This window comes from Scyliorhinus canicula, chromosome 14, assembly GCF_902713615.1.
Source record: "Scyliorhinus canicula chromosome 14, sScyCan1.1, whole genome shotgun sequence".
In the NCBI taxonomy this organism is placed as follows: domain Eukaryota; kingdom Metazoa; phylum Chordata; class Chondrichthyes; order Carcharhiniformes; family Scyliorhinidae; genus Scyliorhinus; species Scyliorhinus canicula.
The window spans coordinates 81,903,454-81,927,299 of record NC_052159.1 but is presented as its reverse complement, the minus strand read 5'-3'; the positions used below and the strand labels follow the sequence as shown (position 1 = coordinate 81,927,299).

Sequence of the window (23,846 nt, the reverse complement as noted above, 5' to 3'; positions counted from 1 at the left end):
ACTCGACAGACCTCAATATCATCTGCAAAATTACAGATCTATGTCTAGGTCATTTATAAAAAATGATAGAACAACTGTGCTAACACCAACCTCTGTGTGCCACCACTGATGACTGGTTCAAACAGATCTTTATCCATCTAAAGATAAGTCATTTCTCATTCCAGATTAATACATTGTCACTTACACACAAGGTATAGAGAAGTATTTTCTAGTGTGTCTTATCAAAAGGTTTTTCAAAGTACACAATGTCTACTGGGCTTCCCCATTCAACATTTGTTTGATTTCTTCAACATGTACGATACAATTAAATTTATGAGTCATGACTTTTATATGAAGCCAATGTGGAGTGCCCCTAACATGTTATCCATCCTGTATCCATGATGCATTTTCCTCGGTAAGGTAAAGTCACCTCAGTCCCAGGTGACTTTCCACTTTGAGGGGAGAGCTGACTGGTGGTGATTTAACCTGATGATTATCGCTCAGGTGAAGGCCAAGGTTGAGAAGGCAGGGCCTTCATAAATAACCTTAGCGGGTACGGGAATTGAACCCACGCTGCTGGCCTTCCTCTGCTTCATGAACCAGAATTTTTACTAATACTGGGTTCTTAATGCGTGATCTGGAAACAGAAACTGAAAATGGAAACAGAGAAAGGAAATGTTCTAATTCTGATGTCAAACCATCTTTATCCTGAAGTGCCGAGTGGGTTATCCATCTGAACCTCCTCTGAGGTCAACCTAATGGTTCTGGATACAGCTTCTCACCTTTTTTAAAAAGGAGGCTATAGGCTCTCACAACATCCTGGCTGTAGTATTGAAAATTTGAGTTCCAAAACTAGCCATGCCTCTAGCCAAGCCATTTCAGTACACTTACAACACTGGCATATACCTGGCAATGTGGACGTTTTCCCAGATATATCCTGCCCACAAAAAGCACAACAAACCCAATTTGCCTAATTATAGCTCCATCAGCATACTTTCTCATTAGCAAAGTAATCGAGTATGTTACTGACAGTGCTTTATCTGGAGGTTGTTCTATACCCAGAAAATAATGTACCTCAGAAACAGGCTTCCATACAGTTCAGTGAACTCTGATTTACTGAACTCCTTCAAGTAAGGGCGAACATTTTGACTGGTGGTGACAAAGAGTCATCCAGACTCGAAATGTTAGCCTTCTCTCTCCTCAGATGCTGTCAGCCCTGTTGCAATTGTTCAGTATTTTCAGTTTCAAATTCCAGCATCTGCAGTAGTTTGCTTTTATTTTAGGACATTTCAAGAGTTCAGGGTGGCATGTTGTGCAGCGATTGGCACTTCTGCCTCATAGTGTCGAGGACCCCGGTTCGATCCCGTCCCGGGTCACTGTCGGTGTGGAATCTGCACATTCCCCCCCATGTCTGCATGGGTCTCATCCACACAACCCAATAGATGTGCTGGGTAGGTGGATTGGCCACTCTTTTGAGGTCCACCAACAAAACAGAAGAAGGGAAAACAAACTAAGGGACAAAACAAAAAAGGGCCGCTCCTGTTAGGGTCACTGTCCGAACATAACAAAGATCAACAAAAACTTAAAAACATCAAATAAGAATGCAGTTAAAGGGGTCAATAAAGCACCCCAGCCCCTGCGGTACCCATTGGGCATGGAAGGCCTCGATGATGCCCGTTGTCACTGCATTCTCCACTTCCACACCTGGCCGCGAATGTAGCTGCAGAAGAGGGGCAGACAGCCTGGCCGGACGATCCCACTCCCCCCCCAACCCTCCCCGGATCACCCGCTGCCTGGACCTTTAAATGGTGCGCTTCACCAGGCCCAGGAGCAGGTTCACAAGGAAGTCCTCAGCCTTCCCCGCCGCTCTCCGCACTGGGTACCCGTAGATTAGGAGCATGGGGCTGCAGTGCAAACAAAACTCCAGCAAAAGATTGCTTAGAGAACTAAAGAGGGAGTGCAGCCTAAAACATGTAACATAGACGTGGTCGACAGACTCCACAAGGCCGCACAAGTGGCAGGCTTCTTGGGAGTCCGTCAACCGGTGCAATCGGTGATTGTACGGCACTGCTGCATGCAACACCCTCCACCCCAAGATTGAGAGGGAGGACTCCTCCATAGAGGGACCTCCAGTTGGGACCTCTGCCGCCGGATTGCAACAAGGCACGCCATGGCGTGTCCGAATGACGGGCGAGGGTAAGGAGGTGAAGGGTGTGCAGCAGCAGCCTGTACAGGAAATCCCTCTGTGCAGTGCAAAAAGGCACAGAGGGTATTTCCGCGTAGCGGCTAGGATTGTAGTGCACCAGCCCCCGAGAGAGGTGTCAGGGCCTGGGGCGAATGTGGAATTCCGTCTGGGCAGGGGTTCGCCCAGACGGGATACCACCACACACCTGCGCGTCCTCCAAACCGCGAGTGCCATCGGGTCCGAGCACGACCGTTTTGAGGTCTCGGATGGCATTGGCCGTGAGCCCGTGCAACCACCGCCGCATGTTGTGCTGACTCGTGGGGTGTCATCCAGCCCACTCCTCCGCCACCCAGTATGTCCCCCATCCTGGTCACCCATGGCAGCCACAGCTCGCTCCTCTGCCAGCCACTCGAAATGGTATTGGTGGAGGTGCGGATTCATGGGTAGCGGCTTCCTGACGACAGCCACCACTCCTGCGGGGGGGGGGGGGGGGGGGGGGGGGGGGGAGCTGCAGCGAGAGGCGACAATGTTCCAGACTTTGAGCAGGTCATAGTAAAAGACGGGGAGCGCCTGCAGAGGGTAACAAACACCCTGCAGGCCTATGAACAGGAGACCCCCCTCTTTGGCAGCAAGGTAATAGGCCACGAGAGAGGCATTGCCCTGGTCGCGATACTTCCCCCAGAACCCCCGCATAGTCACTCCCCAGGATGTGCCAGAACGCCTGAAGAACTCCAGTCAGCCCATCCAGCCCTGGGGTTTTGCCCCAGACAGGGCTTCCGGGCGCTGGTCAGCTACGCTATGCTTTTCGGGGTATCAAGCCTCAAGGCACCGTCCGGGCCGACCTGCTTGAGGACCTCCCACAAACCTCTGCAAGCATCCTCGCTGGACAGATCCAAAGAGAAGGCGGCACTGTAGAAGCTTTGGATTTGGGCCCAAACCTCCTCCGGATCCGAGACGAGGGACCCATTGTCAACCAGCAGCGTGAGGAGCTGCTGACTGACCCCGCGCCTTTTTTCCAGCAAGTAGAAGCCCGGGGGAGCCGCGGTCCATGTCCATAAGGATCTGGTTCCACAACTTCACATACGCGCCCCGAGACCCAATCGAGTTGCAGGTCCCGCAGAGTGCCCTTCTCTCTGTACTCCCGCTGAGTACTGCGAACCGAACATCCCCGCCAGCAACGTCATACCCAACACAAAATAGTCAATCCAGGAGTACACCCTGTGCACGTGGGGGAGAAACAAAAATTCCTTTGCACTTGGCCTGCCAAACCTGCACGGTGCCACCCCACCTCCTCCCACCCAATGCGCTTCATAAACTCCCTCAGTTCCTTCGCCACCGTCAATACTCTCCCTGACCTCGGACTCGACCGATCCAACTTTGGATCCAAAACTGTGTTAGAATCCCCCCCCCCCCCCCCCCCCCCCCCCCCATTATCAACCGGTGCTAGTCCAGGTTTGCAATCTTCCACAACACCCCCTCATGAACTCTACATCATCCCAGTTCAGGGCATAAATATTCACCAACATTTCCCACTCACCATAACATACCTCCCTCCAGAGTCTACCATTATGCTCCCTACTTCTAAAGCCACCGATTTATTTATCAATACAGCTACCCCCCTCTCCTTCAAGTCTAATCCAGAATGAAATACCTGCCCTACCCACCCTTTCCTCAGCCTAGTTTGATCCCCAATCTTCAAATGCTTTTCTTGCAGAAATGCCACACCCACCTTTAGACTCCTCAAATGTGCGAACACGCAAGCCCTCTTGACCGGCCCATTCAACCCTCTCACATTCCATGTGATCAGCCTGAACCCCCCCCCGGCCTGCCTCAGATATCCACCGTTATCAACCCTCCCCATACCACATTTCAAACGCCCTCGGCTATCAGCAGTCCCCCTCCTCCCCATACCACATTTCAAACGCCCTCGGCTATCAGCAGTCCCCCTCCTCCCCCCACAAAGTAACAATCTCAACTCCCATCAACACTAAGCTATTCACCCCTCATTGCTCTTCCGTGAACTAGCCCGCCTATGCTGCCCAGCATCCTATCTCCCACTGATTCCCCACCGTGCCCAAACACTATCCCAGTGCAAACAGCAACATTCAAAAACCAAAAACAAAGAGCAACCACCCATCCCCCACAGCACACAGGACAATGGCCGTCAGAGAAAAAGAAAACAAAAGGAACAAAACAGAACACCTCCTCCAAAGTTCAATGTCCTCCTTCTCCTGCCAGTCCACTGTCCCACACAAACTCCATCGCTTCCTCCGACGTCCCAAAATAAAGTTCCCGGCCATTATAAGTCACCCAGAGGTGAGCCGGGTACAGCATTCCAAACTTCACCCCCTTGCTGAATCCCCCACTCCTCTTGGCCAGCTCCACACCCAGGTCCTGATACACTCGAAGTTCACTATCCTCCCAGGTACATCGCCTCATCTGGCCCACCTCAGGACCCGTTCCTTAGCCAAGAACCGGTGCAGCCGCATCATCAGCGCCCTCGCTGGCCCATTACCCTGCGGTTTCCTCATCAGCACACTGTGTCCCCGGTCCACCTCCAAGGGCCGTTCAAAGGCTCCCTCTCCCAGCAACTTCTCCAATATCCGAGCAATCTACAAGTCAGCGTTTGCTCCCTCGCTGCTCTCCGGCAGCCCCACGATCCTCAGATCCGAGACCGGTACTCCAAATCCTCCATCTTCTCCTGCACCCGCCTCGGAGTATCGTGCATCACCCCCACTTGGCCGCCACAGAGTTCAGCTGCTCCTCATGCTCCCTCACCATCTCGATCATCTGGCACTGAGCTTCCAGCCTCATTTCCAGGTAGTCGAACCCTGCCTTAATCGGGTCTACCGTCCTTGCCAGGTCCTCCAGTCTCCTTTGTCTGCTGGGTGAACTTCTCCATCAAGAAGTGCACCAGCTGCTCCATCGACCACGGAGACGTTAGGGCCGAATCCTTACTCTCCGCCATCTTCCTGTGTCGCAGATACAACTTCTCGCAACTGATCCTTCCTTTAAAACCACTCCTGGTCCACAAATCCATCCACCAGTGGGACACCCTCTCCTGCATCTGTTTTCAAAATATACACCTACTGGGGAAAAGGACCAAAAACACTGCCAGGAGCAGGAGTTACAAAATATGGGACCACTCACACCATGGCCACCACCGTTGTCAGATGTTAACAACCATTGATCACATTTCAAGTGACCCTGAGCGTTTTCAGACCGAAGGTGGTCATAAGGATGAGGAATTAGACAAGGGTCTGGACTTTGGTTATTATGAGGTACTGATAAAAAGCAAAAGTACTGGTAGGGAGGAAGAGTCAGATGAGTCTTGACTTTGGTTTCAGGTCTATGATGCGATGATGAACAGTTGTTCGTGAGCAGACTCATCACCGATTGACCAGGTTGTCGTAGCAAGAGATGGAACATTAACCTTTATTGCAAGAAGATGGAGTATAAAAGTAGGTAAGTCATGGTGCTAACTGTACAGGGCATTGGTGAAATCACAACAAAAGGTCAGTTAAGAGGGTTATACTTCCATTGGAAGCAGTTCAGAGGTTTACTCATCCGATTCTTGGGTTGTCTAAGGTTGGGCCTACTAAAAGAATTGATGATGAACTTACTGAAACACAAGATTGAGGGGGTTTGACAGGGTTACCGAGAGGATGTTTTCCCTTGTAGGAGAACCTAGAACGAGGAGACAGTTTCAAAATAAGTAATTTCCCAATTAAGATAAATTTCTGAGGGTGAAAAATCTTTGGAATGCTCATTGAATATATTCAAGGTTGTTAGGTTTTTAAATTGACAAATATTTTGGGAAGTAGGCAAGAAAGGGGAGTAAAGGACACAATTGGATAGGTCATGATCTTTTTGACTGATATAGAACAGGTACAATGAATCAAATGGCATATCTAACAGGGGTCAGTGTAGCTCCATTGGCTAGATGTTTGGTTCATGATGCAGAGCAAAGCCAACTGCACAGGTTCACTTCCTGTACCAGTGTAGGTTATTCATGAAGACTCCAACTTCTCAACCTTGCCCTTCACCTGAGGTGTGGTGATCCTCATGTTTCCCCTCAAAGGGGAAAGCAGCCTATGATCATCTGGGACTATGGCGAATTTACCATACCGTTATACTGCTATTACATATTAGACAGGAATGATTATGCATGCCGCTTAAATGGATTTCCAGAAAGAATTCAAGAGAATGCAACCATTAGGGATAATAGATACAAAGGTAAAGTTACTATTGTCCCAGATGACCATAGGTTGTTTTCTCCTTTGAGGGGCTGGGGGAAAGAACTGATTGGTGGTGATTTAACCAGAGGATCACAACACCTCAGGCGAGGGTTAAGGTTGAGAAGGCATGGCTTTCATGAATAACTTCAGCCGGTGTGGGAACTGAACCCACCCTGCTGGCTTTACTCTGCATCACCAATCAGACGTCTAGCCACTAAGATATAAACTGAAATTAGAAGTACTAATCATTAATATGGTTAATACTCAGAGACTGCATTTCCGAGAGAAGGGGAAAGAAAGAGTCCAGGACGGAGACACCAATTCAAAAATCAGAGCCAGGCCATAAGTAAGGAAAGTTATTCACACAAAGGCTGGCAACTCTATCACACATAAAAAATTTGATGCTACCTCAATTAATAACTATATTTGAAAACTGACATTTTTGCAGGCAAGGCAGGTGTATAAACTAACATATCATCAATATTTTATTGAATTGCAGAGCAGACTCTCGAGAGCGAAAGCCTACTCCTGTTTGTATGCAACACACCAATTAAAGTTTCAAGCAGAAAATCATCCAATTAAAGTTTCAAGCAGAAGATCATTTATTTTTATTTTTCCAAATTATTACATTTAGTCAATACTAGAATTAAAATGCAGTGGAAGGAATGATGTGCAATATGTTGCCTGGTAGGAAATCTGAAGTAAACATTCAAGAAAAATGTATAGAATATTTGAAAATGCCAATAAATTAGCCATTTTAATATATGCATATTAACTTTATGTTGCTCAGATTAATAATTATGAAAATGAAAACAGAGACATTTTTTGTGCAGACGGTTTATTTAGTTTAGTACATACAAGGTTAACCTCTAATGGTTTCAACACTGCATTGTTTTCAGGTGCATAGATCATTTTGCTGTATGAAGATTTACTAACTTATCAAAACAACTAGTAATGCAGGAAATCCACATAAAAAACAAAATAACTTTTATGTCAGGTAAATATCAATAGTTTTATTTCTATTTTCAATAGTTCAGATCCTGTAATTTTATAACAAATTTTATTTCCTAAATAAACCGAAGTATCAATTTCCATTGCACCATAAATATTTAAAAAAAATTAACTTAAATACTTTCCATCAACTGTACACAAAACATATTTCAAAAATATTTTATTGTTTTAGAATTTACATTCTTACAAAAGTAACATTTTCATTCCCCAAGTGCATTCACTCATTTGCAGCACCCACACAGTAATACACACCTGAACTGCACATGCAGTTGAACATACAAATACCAAAATGTATTCAATATAACTTCTGCTGAGATCCCTGCCTCAAATAAAATATAAAACAAAAGGGGGGGGGGGGGGGGGGGGGTTCAAATTTGACATGTTCCTTGAAGGTAGCATGTACTATTGCTGCTTTGCATGTTTCCCAATGATTTCAATGTAGCAAGAGGTAGTATCACTTCAGTGTCATACGATAGTCACCCTCATACAAAAGGATACATCAAATCCAACCATTCATCTTCTATCAGTTTCTTGTAATACTAAAGTTTGTAAGTGAACAAAAGATTATTTTTTCTTCGTCAAAGGAAGACCTAGACCGTTTCCATTTTCACAGTTGCAGCATCTTTTTCATTTTTATTATCTGTTAACACACAGCTCCCTTCATTCTCTGCATCTTTACAGCTGTTGGTAGGATCGGAGGTCTTGCAACTACTATCCAACTGCTCCTGTTTAATAGCTGAATGTAGTGGATTTTCGATAGGAGCTTCACTTGGCGATGGAGTTGTATCTGTAAATGAAGCCTGGAAAAGGCAGAGGAAAAAACAATGTAAAAGCAATTTTCATGAATATTTGATAGTGATGATAAAATTCAGCTGAACTAAACACCCGCATGACATTTTTGAAAAATATCACAAAATCCAAGCTCATTTTGCTGTTAAAACATGACTGAACTTTGGCACAGGAATATTTCAATAATTATATAGTAAAAAAGTAACTCTGGTTTATACTCACATTTTTGTAATCTTCATAACATGCTGGATGATATGTCTAAAAAGAAAAACATTATACACATCAATTCACATTTCAAAGATTCCAAGTAATTAACAAGTTTATCTGCCAATGCATGAATTTAAAATAATTTTGCTTTGTTAAAATAAACCAGGTCAGAAGTAACATTAGAACACCATAGCTTAGTATTTGAAATTAATATAAATAACGGAACCTTGCTGGAAAGGTAATGGCATGATAACAACACCGTTTTTGTACAAATCACTCAACCTGAACCTGCTGATTTTATACAGCTCCAACATTTATTTTGCATCAATAATATCTCACCCTTGCTCTCCTTTATTTTTAAGAACTTGCTATATATGTACTTTGTAATTAAACTCACCACAATGATAATTTTTTATCAACAGCGCAAGTACTTTAATAGTGCCAATTAACCCTTCTGGCTTAGAAATTAAACAATTTAAACTGTGGAGCCACTTCAGATGGTAAAGAGGTCATTTGTTTTAAGAAAACCTTTTTCCTCTTCCTTCCCCCTCCCACAATCCAATCTTTCTTCCGCTCTTTTTTATACCTGATTCAACTCTTAATTCATCCGCCTTAACAAATCCTCAGTGTTTTTTTCCCCTCTCAATCCTTACAATGTATTATTAGTTCTGCCATTCACAAAGGTCCCAGAGTCCTGTTGTGCTTGTCAAAGTTATCAGTCTGTACTTCTAGTAACTTCTGTTACAAAAGGAAATTTGAGCTGAAACATATGAAGAAGTCCAAAGTGGTCTGATGAGAGATGCTCTGCTCCACAAGCTCCAGCCTAATGTCATCAGTTGCAGGTTTCACATGACGAGTAACATATACTAGTTGCCTTACATCACAACATAAATGCATTCTTTCTTTACAATTGCCCATAATAATCCAGTGGATTAATCAATGAGCTTTGAGAATGTGAGCCCAGCCAAACTATTGTTGCAAATGGCAAATTGTGCCAATGGTTGCACACAATTGCTCATTTTTATACACAGAGCAAGACATTTAATAATTGGGCTTATTGTACTTACTCTATTGTCGACACGAACTGCATTTTTCAGATGCCACTCCTCTTCATCCTCATCCCAGTACTGCTCAAAAGCCTCTTGACAAATTTCACAGACCTGCCAGATACAATGTGCTTAATAAACTTGGGTCAAGAATTAATTTTTTAAAAAAAAGTTTAATATGGTGTATTACTAGCAAATACAATGCAGCATGCTAATTTAAGATATAGTAAACTTCCAAACGCCACTTATGATAGTCTCAGTATTGAAGAATTGAAGAGGAAGACTCCAATTGGACTTCAATTACCTTCTTACTTTCCCCACTTAAGGAATGGATCAGTAACTTTCAACTGGACCTCTGAATAACATTTGATTCATACACAAGTACTTTTAAAGTCTCCTGAGTTTTCCCAATTCATAGTTGGTTGCTATCCCTTAAGGTGATCAAAGATCTATGCATGAATTCCTAATGCACTCTCCAGGATGTTGCTCATTATAGCACCAGCATTATGTATGTACTGGAGAATATTATTTTCTTGGATTCCCATCTTGGTTTCACCAAATCCAGACTGCAATACCTCAGATGTAGTTGAGTAGATGAGACAAAGTTGACAAGGTGCACCATTTGGTTGCAGAATAGGGTGACAGCAGGAGAGAAAGGAAATAGCTGAAAGCAAGGCAAAAGCAGGGACCTTGTGCAGCAAAAGACAACAGCTGTTATTTCTTAAAGGAGCAATGGAATACTGGAAAATGCAAAAAATGTGGTCGAGAAAGATGGCAGCCAAGTCAAAGAGAACATTAACAATCATCAGAATAGGGGCAGCACGGTGGTGCAGTGGTTAGCACTGCTGCCTCACGGCCCCATAGAACCCGGGTTCGATCCCGGCCCCAATTAACGGTCTGTTAATTGAGACGTTTGAAACAGAGTTTGCACATTCTCCTCGTTTCTGTGTGGGTCTCACCCCCACTATTCAAAAAGATGTGCTGGGTAGGTGAATTTGCCATGCTAAACTTCCTTTTAATTGGAAAGCTTGGGGACTGTGTTTTCAAAAATAAATTTAATCAGCTTGACCTTGATGTCAAGATCTTCTGTTTGAGATTACCAGCATGCAACACATATTGTGGAAGTTGGTAGCTGTGGCAGTCTATGCCACTTCCTTCGGCTGCAAGAAATATTTTAACAATGTATTCCGCAACACTTCATATGTGGGTTGCTCCTCCATTCGTTTGGTAAGACTTCTCGATTGATCTTGATGGAGGGAAACACCAGATCTTGCCCTGGGGAAGAACGGAGAAATGTCGCCAAACGTAGAACATTTCCCCTACCTGGGAGACACCGCTAATCTAAAGCTAAAATCGATGCAGAGATCCAACATTATATCCAACCTGCAAGCGCCGGGGCAGCATGGTGGCACAGTAGTTAGCACTGCTTCTGCACGGCGCCAAAGTCCCAGGTTCGATCTCGGGTCACGGTCCATGTGGATTTTGTACATTCTCCCCATGTCTGTGTGGGTCTTAGCCCCACAACTAAAGGTGTGCAGGGTAGGTGGGTTGCAGCGCTAAATTGGCCCTTAATTAGGAAGAAAGAATTGGGTACTCTAAATTTATTTTTAAAAAACGATCTGCAAGCGCCTCCTTTGGACGCCAAAGGACCATAAGATGTACGAGCAGAAGTCGGCCTCTCGGCTCCACCATTCAATGCGATCATAGCGGATGTGACATAATCCTTAACTCCACTTTCCCACCTTATCCCCATACCGATTAAACATGTGTATCTGAACCTTGAGCATACTTAGTGACCCAGCCTCTTCAGCTGGTAAAGAATTCCACATTTCACTACCCTCAGAAGAAATTCCCCTTCATCTTGGTCTTAAATGGGTAACCCCTTAATCGGAGGTTATGCCCCCAGGTCCAAGGCTCTCCTACAAAATCTTAGAATCCCTACAGTGTAGAAGGAGACCATTCAGCTCATCGAGCCTACACTGACCCTCCGAAAGAACAGTCCACCCAGGTCCACACTCCCCGTCCTAACCTGCACATCTTTGGACTGTGGGAGGAAATCCACTCAGACATTGGGAAAACGTACAACTCCACAGATAATCACCCCAGGCCAGCCTCTTAACTCGGCCTCTGGCACAGTAAGGAAATACTAACCACTGTGCCACCGTGCTAAGGAATATTCTCTCAGCATCTACCCTGTCAAGCCTCCTGAGAATCCTGAACGTCTCAATAAGATCATCTTTCATTGTTCTAAACTACAATAGTACAGGCCCAATCTGCTCAACCTCTCCTCTTAAGAAAATCCCTCCATATCCAGGATCAAGCCAGTGAATGTTCTCTGGACTCCCTCCAATGCCACTGTCTTTCCTTGTATAATGGGACAAAAACTGGTCAGTATTCCAGGTGTGGCCTTGTATAGCTATTTCAGGACTTTCCTACTTTTATACTCCGTTCCCTTTGAAATAATGGGCAACATTCCATTTGCCTTCCCAATTACCTGCTGAAAGATGAGAGTCTATGACGACTGCGACATCTGTGCTGACACCAAGACCCTCATGTACAAGGCAGTCGTCCTCCCAACTCTTCTATACAGCTCAGGAACTTGGGACAATGTACAGAAGCCACCCAAGGCCCTGCAGAGGTATCATCAATGCTATCGGAGACGGATTCTCCACATCAGCTGGGAGGACAAGCATACTAAAATCAGCGTCCTTGAAGGAACTAAGAGCACCAGCATCGACGCCATGATCATCCGAAACCAACTGCTGGGCCGGCCATGTCCTTAGAATATCAGGGTTCCGACAGCCAAAGCAAATCTTCATCCAGCTTAAGGAAGACTCCCAACCAAGAGGGCAAAGGAGGTGTGTCAAAGACACCCTAAAGGCTTTCCTCAAGAAATGCAACATAGACGTCAATGTCTGGGAGACCCTTGCGCAGAAGAGACTTACTTGGAGGAACCTCCTTATTAAAGGACATCCGACAGCAAGAGACCAGAAAAAGGAACCCGAGGCCCAGGACCGATCCCACCTTCTTCAGTGTGTGGTTGAAGGTGCGGCTTTAGGATCGGGCTCATCAGCTATGCAAGGACCCACAGAACCCCCCATGACCCGCAAGTTTCTTCTGTGGACAATCATACGCGTTAGCGAGTAATCACCGAAGATGATGACATCTCCATTCACTACTGTGTTCACGGACTGTGCACGTATCCCTCCCTTTCAAGCTTAAAATTAATAAATATCCATAACTTACTAAACATGTCCTTTCTTGCTTTATGCTCCTCTTATAACCTGATGTGTTTTTATACAACCTGATGTGTTTTTAAGTTATAATGGAAGACGCTGCCCAGTTTTCACTGCAGTATAGTCTGGAAATGAGACCCACAGCCTTCTGTAATTTCAAGAGATCAGATTTGAGACCAATCATAAATTGAAGCGTAAGCCCTAGAAATTTTGGGAGAAATGTGGTCCAATCTATTAGCACGGGCAACTATGTTTTACATATTCCTGGAGATTTGATCATATGACATTCAATGGCATTTGTCTGACTTTTCAAATGTTATTACATTTAGTGTAGTTGAACCAAAGGTCTGTTTAGTAATGAGACAACTGATTTATACAGAAACACAGAAAAGATAAAATAATTCCTGTTATACTTCTGCATTAGCAACTGCAATGAGAAACACTAATTAAATGGCAACTTTTCTTTGTGACTGACATACACAGCAAGTTATTAAAATAAAATAAAACAATTCAATTCATTGACTTGCACAGCCTCAGGTATGAGGGGTTCAATTTTCAGGGAGAAGTTCTCCAACTCCCATAGAACAACTTGTACAATACACATCAGATTGACAGAATTCTCCCTTCCTCTGGTTTATTTATCTTTCGCTCTCTCCACTAGAGGGAACCAATCACCCATTTCCAGTAGATGGGGAGGACTGGGAACCCTAAAAAGATGGAGGGAAATGGCCAATGTAGACCTGCCCGTGCCTTCTGCAACTCTGTCAGGAATGAGGTGAAACTCGGATATTTGATAGAGGGGAGCAAGGACTAGCAGTAGTCAGCGCCAGTGCACTCAATTTTGGGGGATTCTGTTCTGAAAAGGATGCAGAATGAGCAACACATTCATGACAGCATTAAAGACTATCGCAGAGAGAGCAAAATTAATTATGTTTAACCTAGCTTCACCTCTAATGTCCAAAGATCCAAAATAAAGCAGAACTGTGTGAATCAGACAGTGACACAGTGAACCTTCTGGCCACAGAAAGGGATGTTTTTTTTTCAAAACAGACAAATGCAATAAAAGCATAGTGATGTGAAATCCAGTACTCCAAAACATATTTATTCCTTGGTTTTATGTTTCAAATTCTACTGGCAACTATGCATCCTTAAGTAAATCTCTCCATATATATCTTGAAGGAGCAGGTGGTTGGTCTATGTACTAATGGAAGGTTATCTTCTAGTTGTTTGTCCTTTGATGTAGCTTTGCCCCTCTTCTTTCATCACAAGGAAATATACACAGCTACAGCAAATTTCATGGTAAAGGTTCATGATAGAACAAAATGCTACCTCTTTCCGAAACTGCTAAAAGATGTTAGCAGCAGTTGAGGGGGAAAAAATCTAATCAAGTACAGTATTAGTTTTAACTAGAGCAACATTTTAAAAATCACAGCCTGTTGACCTCAACCACTTCCAGATTTGTAGAAAGCTATTTTTCTACAGGGTTAAGTCAGGTTTCTCATATAAACAACAGCATTTCTGGGATAGCCTGATTTGCACTTGTGTTTCTGTCATTTACATGCCAAACTTTGTGAGGATATTCAATCCCAGTTTGATATGTTATATAGAGAGAGAGAGAGAACAGGCATAACTGTAGCATCCAACTTTCCTCTATGTTTGTAGGGCACAGGGGTGTTTCATTAGGCATTCACTGACCAAATACAGTAGAGTGCCATCTCATACTAAGCATGCAATACCAGTTTGAACAGTTTTACCTCCCAATGAGTCATGTACTTTTTGAAAAGCAGGTAGTGAAGTAATGGCTTATCTACAGCCCTTTAAATATATTGGGCCTGAAAGAAAAGCCTCAGCTTTGAAAGAAAGGCCATGTTGATCGATATTCAATGTGGTGCACAGAAGAGTGGTCTCCTAAAAGTACCAAAGATTTTTTCCTTAACATTATTTATCAAGACAGAGAACAAGCAACTTAGATAGAAAAGCAATAGATTAATTTTAGTACTTCCAAGCCATTAAGTTTTAAACATTCATTTGTCATTTTCTGTAATCCATATCTAGAAAATTTTAATTCCAGAGGTGACTCACGTGAATTCAAGTAAAAAGCTGTGTCATTCAAGGAGTCTGCCAAAACAATCATAACATGCAATCAGATGCACATCCATAACAAACCTACCTCATGTACTCCAGCAGGGCCAGCAGGAACACTTTGGAATTCCTTTTCCTTTGCAGCTTCTTGTGTTCGCTGTACAACTTCCTCATGAACCTTCTCAAAGAACTGACTCTTTGCACGCTCTTCCAGGTCAGCAATTTCCTCAAATTCGATCCAGTCCTGGGGATGTGCAAGCATAAAATGTTTGAAAAATCAAACATTTCAAATTCTCAGCATTTTTAACTGTTCAATGTTTTTGATCTTCTCAAAGGAACCCTCTCCAAACAAACTGGTAGAACTGAATAGTGAGTAAAATTAAGTCCCTATGGCAGCTACACCAGCTGCATGACCCATGTGGATATTCGAAACACCATGCTGCCATAAAAACAATTATTTTAGCTATGCATTAAAGATTTTCAGTGGGCAGAATTGCCTTAATATTAATTTCATTGGAAGATGGACTAAATATAGATGGGTTCAACTAAATTACAGCCTCATACACTCAGGGCAATTAAACTCGCTATTTCTTAACATTTTAAAAATTTCACCTAAAATGACCTCTTTATTGCTACCCTGACGTTTTTGTGAAAAGTTGAAAATTAGTTGAAGGAATAATATTGAAAGCGGCTGAGATCAGTCAATTCGAACTCAATGCTAGCCCGACTGAACAAGAATTGGAGAGAAATAAAGGACTGTAATGCAAACTGATGTCCATTACAGAATCAAAACTTCCAGCGCTTTGAAGGGCCGCTGACTTCAGCTCAGGTGGCACTCTAAAACAGCTTTCACGTGAAATTGGGAAGTAATTTGAGGTAACATGCATTGCAATGTGAGAAAATCAACTGCATCAGTCCCACCATAAGAAAATGAACCTGGTTTCCACCCTGGCACACAGATCATTGAAATCAAATACCTGACCCTGTAATCTTCCACTATTTAAATATGCACTGGTACTTATTTCCATCTCCCTTTCCATCAAGAGGCCACTGAACCCACCAGTAGTGCTTCCCATGATAGTCTTCTGAGAAATAAAATTGGTGATACTGCCACTAAACCCCTAGCTCCCAGGTAAATTACAGCTCGCTCACTTCCCTGATGTCAATCCAAAATGTCACTTTCTATCTTTCCTGTTCTAATTCCCATTTTACTACATCATATCCACCTTCTAATTGCCGGGGTCCAATTATCCTTCCTTATCCAAACTTATTTGACCCGAATAGATTTCATGGCCCTGACAACTCGTGTTCAACGCCACGGATCAACGGGTGGAAAAATCTTGCGTTAGAAAAGTTTTGAACATTTAACAAACTTACAGTTAAACTGTAGTACCACTTTCTGTAAGTCACTTTCTTAGTGATGTCTTTTTCCATTCTGTTCATACGATAATGCCAGTCTAAATGGTCCGCATAAACATCAGTTTGCGATGCTGTGAACCTCATTCCACATGAGTAACATTGAATACCTGTGTATAGTCGGCTGATAACACCATCATATCTCCTGTTTTTAAGAGAAATCAATAATAAGCATAATGTTCAATAGTTATATAAAACACCGTACTCTGTTTTAGAAATAGAACATTTATTTTAGAGGCGTTGTCACGGTCGAGACTAGCAAATGCCCATCATGATTCTTTGATAGGTGGAGACTGCATCAACACGCTTAAACACCCAATAGAAGACATAGAACATACAGTGCCGAAGGAAACCATTCGGCCCATCGAGTCTGCACCGACCCACCCAAGCCTTCACCTCTACCCTATCCCTGCAACCCAATAACCCCTTCCTCAACTTTTTGGTCACCAAGGGCAATTTATCATGGCCAATCCACCTAACCTGCACGTCTTTGGATTGTGTGAGGAAACCGGAGCACCTGGAGGAAACCGACGCAGACACGGGGAGAGCGTGCAGACTTCGCACAGACAATGACCCAGCGGGGACTCGAACCTGGGACCCTGGCGCTGTGAAGCCACAGTGCTATCAGTCATATTTGTGCTGCCCAGACATTTAACCACTTTGTGTCTAAATGCACAAAGGACTTAAAACAAAATTAATGATTTAGTAGTGCACACAGAGACAGCGGTGGCAATTACTGAGACATGGTTACAAGGAGACCAGGTATGGGAATTGAATATCCAAAGGAACTCGGTATTTTCACAGTAACTTCATCGCAGTGTTAATGTAAGCCTACTTTGTGACATTAAGATTTCGGAAGCATAGCCAGAAATACAAAAGAGATAGTGCAGCTTTGCTGGTTGGACGGGATCAATGTTATAGTGAGAAATTATATAGGCTCTGGAGATCAAAACGGGGAATCAGTCTGGTAGAAATAAGAAATAGCAGTGGAAAGAAGTCCCTTAAGGATCCTCGAGGGCTGAGTGATCAAAGCATGATAGAATTTCGAATCAAAGATACTGGAGTTGCACACTCACGTTCTGGAGCTAAACAAAGGTAATTACGTTGGCACAAGGACAGATTTGACACTAGTGGACTGGGGCAGGAAGACTGAAAGGTAGGACAGTTGATGTGTAGTGGCAGCTGTTTAAGAATATATTCATTTTATCCCAAATAAAACATATTCCATAGAGGAAGATTGTAATAGCAGGAAAACATCCACGGCTGAGCAAGAAAGTTAACCGGTAAGGTAAAGATATAAACGAAGGGATACCCATATTGCAACGGCTGGATGATAAGGAAACATTGAAAGATCAACAAAGGGTTACTACAAATGTAATAAGAGCAACAGTAAATTATGAAAGAACACAAGCGCAAATATAAAAAGACAGCAAAAGCTTCTATATGTATATAAAAGGCAAGAGCAGCTAAAGTGAATGTTGGTCCCTTGGTGGATGAGATGGGGGAGTTAATAGTGGGGAACACAGAAATGGCAGAGATGCTAAATCAATACTTCGCCTTAGTTTTCATGGTGGAGGACACTAAAGCCATCCCAATAATAACAGGTAATGCAGAAGTAATAGAAAGGGAGGAAGTTAGAAAAATCATTATCGATAGGGGTACTAAACAAATTATTGGGATTGAAGGCAGACAAGCCTCAAACGCCCAGATAGCCTACATCGTAGGGTCCTGAACGAAGTGGCAGTGGAGATAGTGGATCCATTGGTTATAATACTCCAAAATTCCCTAAATGCAGAAAACTTCAATGGATTTGAAAAAATGCTAATGTCACGCCCTTATTCAAAAAAGGTGGGAGGCAGAAAGTAGGAAACTATAGACCAGTTACCTTAACATCTGTCATTTGGAAATTGTTAGCATCCATTAAGGAAGAAACAACAGGATATTTGGAAAGTCAAAATGCACTCCACCAGTCTGCATGGCTTTATGAGGGGTAAATCGTGTTTCACTAATTTACTAGGGTTCTTTGAAGATGTAACCAGCCAAGTGGATAATGGATATCCTGCAGATGTAGTATGTCGACTTCCAGAAGGCATTGGATAAGGTTCTGCACAAAAGGTGCAAACATGCAAGGTAAAATCACATGGGACGAAGGGTGAATTTATTAGCTTGGATAAAAGACTGGCTAACTGACATAAGGCAGAGTCGGGATAAATGGGCCTTTATCTGGTTGGCAAGATATAAACTCTGTTTCTGCCCTCGGGTTCCAACTATTTAAAATATATAGGTAAAAGGTAAAGTCGTCATAATCCCAGATGACCATAGACTGCTTTCCCCTTTGAGGGGGAGAGCGACTGGTGGTGATTTGACCATAGGATCACCACACCTCAGACGAGGGGCAAGGTTGAGATGACAGCCTTCATGAATAACAGGTTTGGGAATTGAACCTGCGCTGCTGGTCTTGCTCTGCATAATGAACCTGCTGTCTAGCCAACTGAGCTGAACCAGGGTCCCTCACGGCTGACTGGTACAGAAGTCACACAGGATCAAAGATGAACTGGCAAGATGGAGACAGAGGGTAGCAGTGAAAGGGTGCGTTTCTGAATGGAAGGCTGTGACTAATGGTGTACCCCAGGGATCAGTGTTGGGACCGTTGCCGTTTGTAATATATATATATATATATATATATAAAATATACACACACACATATATATAAAATATATATGATTTGGAGGAAAATGTAACTGGTTTGATTAGTAAGTTTGCAGACGACACAAAGGTTGGTGGAATTGTGGATGGTGACGAGGACCGTCAGAGGATACAACATGATATAGATCGGTTGGAGACTTGGGCAGAGATGGTAGATGGAGTTTAATCCAGACAAATGTGAGGCAATTCATTTTGGAAGGTCTAATACAGATGGGACATATACAGTAAATGGCAGAACCCTTAGGCAGAGGGATCTGGGTGTACAGGTACACAGGTTACTGAAAGTGGCAACACAGGTGGAGAAGGTAGTCAAGAAGGCAGATGGCATGCCTTCATCGGGCACACTCCAGGTGTGGCCTCACTAACACCGTATACAAATGCAGCATAATCTCCCTAGTCTTAAACTCCATCCTTCTAACAATGAAGGACAAAACTCCATTTGCCTTCTCAATCACCTGTTGCACCTGTAAACCAACTTTTTATGACTCATGCACTGGCACACCCAGGTCTCTCTGCACGGCAGCATGTTTTAAGAATTTATCATTTAAATAATAATCCCTTTTACTGTTATTCCTACAAAAATGGATAACCTCACATTTGTCAACATTGTATTTCATCTGCCAGACCCTAGCCTATTCACTTAACTATCCAAATCCCTCTGCAGACTTCCGGTATCCTCTGCACTTATTGCTTTACCACTCATCTTAGTGTCACCTGCAAACTTGGACACATTGCACTTGGTCCCAGTAGAGGTTTTTCGTTCAGACAGGCAGCATGGTCGATACAGGCTTGGAGGGCCGAAGGGCCTGTTCCTGTGCTATAATTTTCTTTGTTCTTTGACAAATGTAGTTTCATTAGATACAATTCAGAGGAGGTTCACTAGATTAATTCCAGAGAAGAGAAATTGAGCAATATAGGCACTCTCAAGTTCAGGAGAATGAGAGGAGATCTAATTGAGATATATATGATGATAAAAAGGTATTGACAATGTTGACATAGAGCGGGTGCTCCCTCTTGTCGGGCAATCAAAAACGAGGGGTCATAGTTTTTGGATAAGGGGTAACAGATTTAAAACAGAGATGAGTACAAATTACTTCTCTCAAAGGGTCGGGAATCTATGGAATTCTTTATCCCAGGCGCAGTGGATGCTAGGACTTTGAATAAATTTGAAGAAATAGACAGATTTTAAATTAGTAATGGGTTGAAGGGTTATGGAGAACAGACAGGAAAGAGGGGTTGAGGCCGAGACAAGGTCAGCCATGATCGTATTGAATGGCAGAGCAGACTTGAGGGGCTGAATTACCTGCTCCTAGTTTTTATGTTCAGCTTTCAAGTGAACATAGTTGCCTAGTGCTTTTGTACAATTGTGTGTTCGACCCCTATAATATGTAGTTGCACATGGAACCTGACGGTTTCTTTGCATTAGCATCAAGTCACTTATTTTAAAGGATTACTTTTAATGAAACTCAAAATTCACAGCTGTCCTGGCTCAAAACAGGATGTTCACTTGTGAAAATAATTTGATATCAAATTATATCAGTGGCTAGCACAGCTACCCTACAAGAGCAACTTTCAAAATCCGGACATCTTATAACCAGGTCTGGCATCAATCAAACTGAAGATGAATTGGTCAAAAGAATGCAGGTCTTGACTAATCAACATGTATAAAAATACATACTCTTCAACCAAGAGAATTTAAAAGAACAAAAAATCAGCACAGCTATAGGAAAATAATTAGACTAATTGGAAGCTTTTTCAAAAACCTATCACAGGTCCGACTGGCCATTCAGTGTTGTGTGATTTCATGCAGTTAGCACTAACTGCTGCGAATTTAAAAACTGGAAAAAAAACTCAATTTAAAAGTCATGTACAAAAACAATTATCTGGGAACAAATAGGTAAATAATTTCCTAGTACATAACAATACTGTCCACTGCAGAAAAATAACTACGATTTGGTTCCAGAACAAATTCTAGATTTAATGGGTAAGCACAAAGCACATGACTTATGTCAGCAATCTCAAATAAGCATTTTGTTTGCCAGTGTTCCTCCTTGATCACATTCGATTATCTATTCAGTATACAAATGAGGAAAAATAAAATGTGAAGTATGATTGATTCAAAAGAATCAATGTTAACATATAGTTAAAGTATGCCTGTTTGGAAGACCTTGCACCTCTTTGACCAGATTGCCTGCAGTATGATAGAACCTAGTTTCAAGATTTACATTCCTCATGAACTCTGAAAGTCAGGAATTAGTTAGAAGTTACTTACTGCTTCAATTCCTCAATTTGAAAGCTAGTAAGATCTGGAATGTTTTCCTCATTTTCTTCCTCCTCATCATCTTCAATTATGTTTTGAGCCTGAGAATCCCCTTCTGAAAACACTTCAGACTCTAAATTCATTAAAACAAAAGAATTAAGTTGTAATTTGATTTAGATTTTCTGAAGAAAACGATAGAAACTGAATAAATTGTTTTTTAAAAATGTTTCTAATTGAAAAAAAACTTACGTGTTGGGACAGATTCTACTGGATTTGGCTTTAAAATTCCAGTCAAAAGTAGCTTGGAAAACAGCTCATTAACATCCAGCTGCCCCAAATGATTATCCAAAGGTGCAAAAGATGATCCTGTGATATTATAATACTTGATTACACAACAGATAAAATAAGCCAAAGTTCTTAACTGAATGGGCTGAAACAGCCAACTTGGCAACAAATCCAAACACCTCAGCAGATGGATTTTTAATACTGCATGAATTTATCAGCACCAAAATTTTATTTGCTATATCAAAGCCAAGGTTTCACACTATTAAAGCTGATATTAGACTGTTCTAGGACAATACACTAATTTGATGCAGTGATACAGAATCACATTTTAAAAGTTAACAGACTGGAATCGCCGTTCCTGACATAAGTGTTGACGTCGCGGTAGGATTCTTGGTCTTTCACAACAGCAAAACTGGCGCCGAACCTGGACCGATTCAGCGACTGTGAAGGGACTAGCACCAATGCCCATGGAACACAATCGATTCTAATTGAAAACATTGCTGGAATCGCCGGATTCGTGACTGACACTCGGGAGGCCGACAAGCTGCAGTCTCATATACACATTACAATCCCCACACACACTCATCTCAGCCAACAAGGTTGCACTGGAGCACACCCATCCCATTGAGGTCGGCTGGGGCCAGAGAGTACCATGGGGAATGTCCTGGGGAGGAGGCAGCAGAACCTACAAGACCCAAGTTCACAGTGGCCTCAGCAACTGCGGCAATGGTGATCCACCCCCCGGGCACTGGCAGAAGCCTCCCGGCCACCGGCACGACTGTCAGCAAACTATGGAGATGTTGGACACTGTCCATACCCTCTCTCTCCCTCCGCAGCCATGACGCCAGTTTCACAATTTTTAAAAGCACAAGTGAAACGCGAAGGAACCCGGCAAATCGGTGGCGGAAAATTGTAGAGGCCTGGAGAATACCGGGTCAGGCCCTCTAATGCTGTGCAAACGGTGTTTACAGAAGTGCGTTCCAGACCGCATTGACACAGCTGTCAAGGTGACAGAGTCAAATCGGCGCAGGCCGCGATTTTGGCATTGGTACCTATGCCCCACCCAATCACCTTTCCAGATGTCTGAGTCCGCCAACAGAGAATCCCGCCCAACATTGTAAAAATTACATTCTGGAAAGTTTTAAAATATAAAATAGCAGTACCAGAAGAGGCAGATCATAAGTCAGTTTGCATATTTTTAAAGCATGATCCTGGGGCTGTAAGGTATCAAAACATTATTTCCTTCTACATTTCTATCCCAAATTAGCTCCGCCTGTTTCTTCCTAGAATGCAAGTACAACCATTACCATCCACCAGCACTCTTCTGTGCCTGGTTGAACTTATTTGTGCATTGAACTCTGATCAACTTGGGGCTTAGGACAAGGCAGTTAAAGACATAGCAGCAAATGGTGGAAAGATGAAAACTGGGGATGCCCAAATGGCTCAATTGAAAGAATGCAGGTCTTGGAGGGTTGCAAAGGGAGGGGTTAAAGAAATTGGAACAAGATTTTGAAAACAAAGATGTGCATTTTCAAATTGCATTGCCACATCATTATGGATGAACAAGACTTGGAACAAGTTTAGGGTGAACCCAAGTTTAGAGAGAGTGCAAAGTCAGGCAGGAAAGAATTGCAATAAAAACAAGAAATTATGGAAAAACTCACCTGTGGAGAAAGAAATGGAGTCAATGTCAAGTCTGCATGACTTTCCTTCAAAGCTCGAGAGGAAAATGTGGTAGATTTTATTCTGTTTAAGAGGGAGTGGAAGCAGGTAGAGTAATCGAAGGTCAGAGATAGATGGGAGGCAGGAGAGATATGGCAAAGATGTCATGGACACAAGACAAAGGGATTGCTAATGGTAGTGTTACAAACTAAAGAAGGTGCGGATAGTGGCACAACAGTAAGATACAAGAATGTGTTAACAGTAGAACAAAGGTCAGCGCTGTGAAAGCAAAACTTAAGAAAAAGTGACAATTGGCCCAGTGAGGGAGGGTGTGGGACAGTGGGACAAAATAATTTGCATTGCAATAGATTTGGATAGGGGGTTCATCAGATCAGCTGAGGCAGGGAAGAGACTAGCTTATGAAGGAAGAAATATTTTGGAGAGTAAAGGGAGTTTCAGAAATGAGAGTTATAGTTTGAAAATGAGATCTGGCTGCGATTTACCATTCATGAAATAAAGAATAAATTACAAGAAATTAATCTGTCCAATTTATTTCAGAATATGCATACCTTGCTGAATCTGTGTAACTGGAACAGAAGATTGAGGGGGCATGTACTGCTGGCCTTGACTAAAAGGAGTCTGATTTTGAGAAAAGCCCGTCATGGCATTAAGCTAGGAAACAAAAAGAAATCCTAATCATGAAAATATCCAGCGATTATGTTCCAAATTTAAGCTGCTTCACAT

The 23,846-nt window shown here is 42.9% G+C and overlaps 1 protein-coding gene across 2 annotated transcripts in view; it reads right to left on the bottom strand.

The window, feature by feature from the left end:
* Nucleotides 1-7,223: 7,223 nt before the first annotated feature.
* The window catches only part of pcf11 (PCF11 cleavage and polyadenylation factor subunit), a 50,589-nt gene continuing 33,966 nt past the window's right edge, over nucleotides 7,224-23,846 (bottom strand). For both annotated transcript variants that reach the window (XM_038818417.1, XM_038818418.1), the window contains exons 9-16: nucleotides 23,672-23,774; nucleotides 21,405-21,521; nucleotides 21,168-21,288; nucleotides 16,151-16,334; nucleotides 14,862-15,017; nucleotides 9,477-9,569; nucleotides 8,425-8,460; nucleotides 7,224-8,213 (exon numbers count right to left, since the gene is read on the bottom strand). In XM_038818417.1, the coding sequence (XP_038674345.1) occupies nucleotides 8,004-8,213; nucleotides 8,425-8,460; nucleotides 9,477-9,569; nucleotides 14,862-15,017; nucleotides 16,151-16,334; nucleotides 21,168-21,288; nucleotides 21,405-21,521; nucleotides 23,672-23,774 (1,020 nt within the window). In that variant the 3' untranslated portion in view covers nucleotides 7,224-8,003. The remainder of the gene's footprint in view (nucleotides 8,214-8,424; nucleotides 8,461-9,476; nucleotides 9,570-14,861; nucleotides 15,018-16,150; nucleotides 16,335-21,167; nucleotides 21,289-21,404; nucleotides 21,522-23,671; nucleotides 23,775-23,846) is intronic.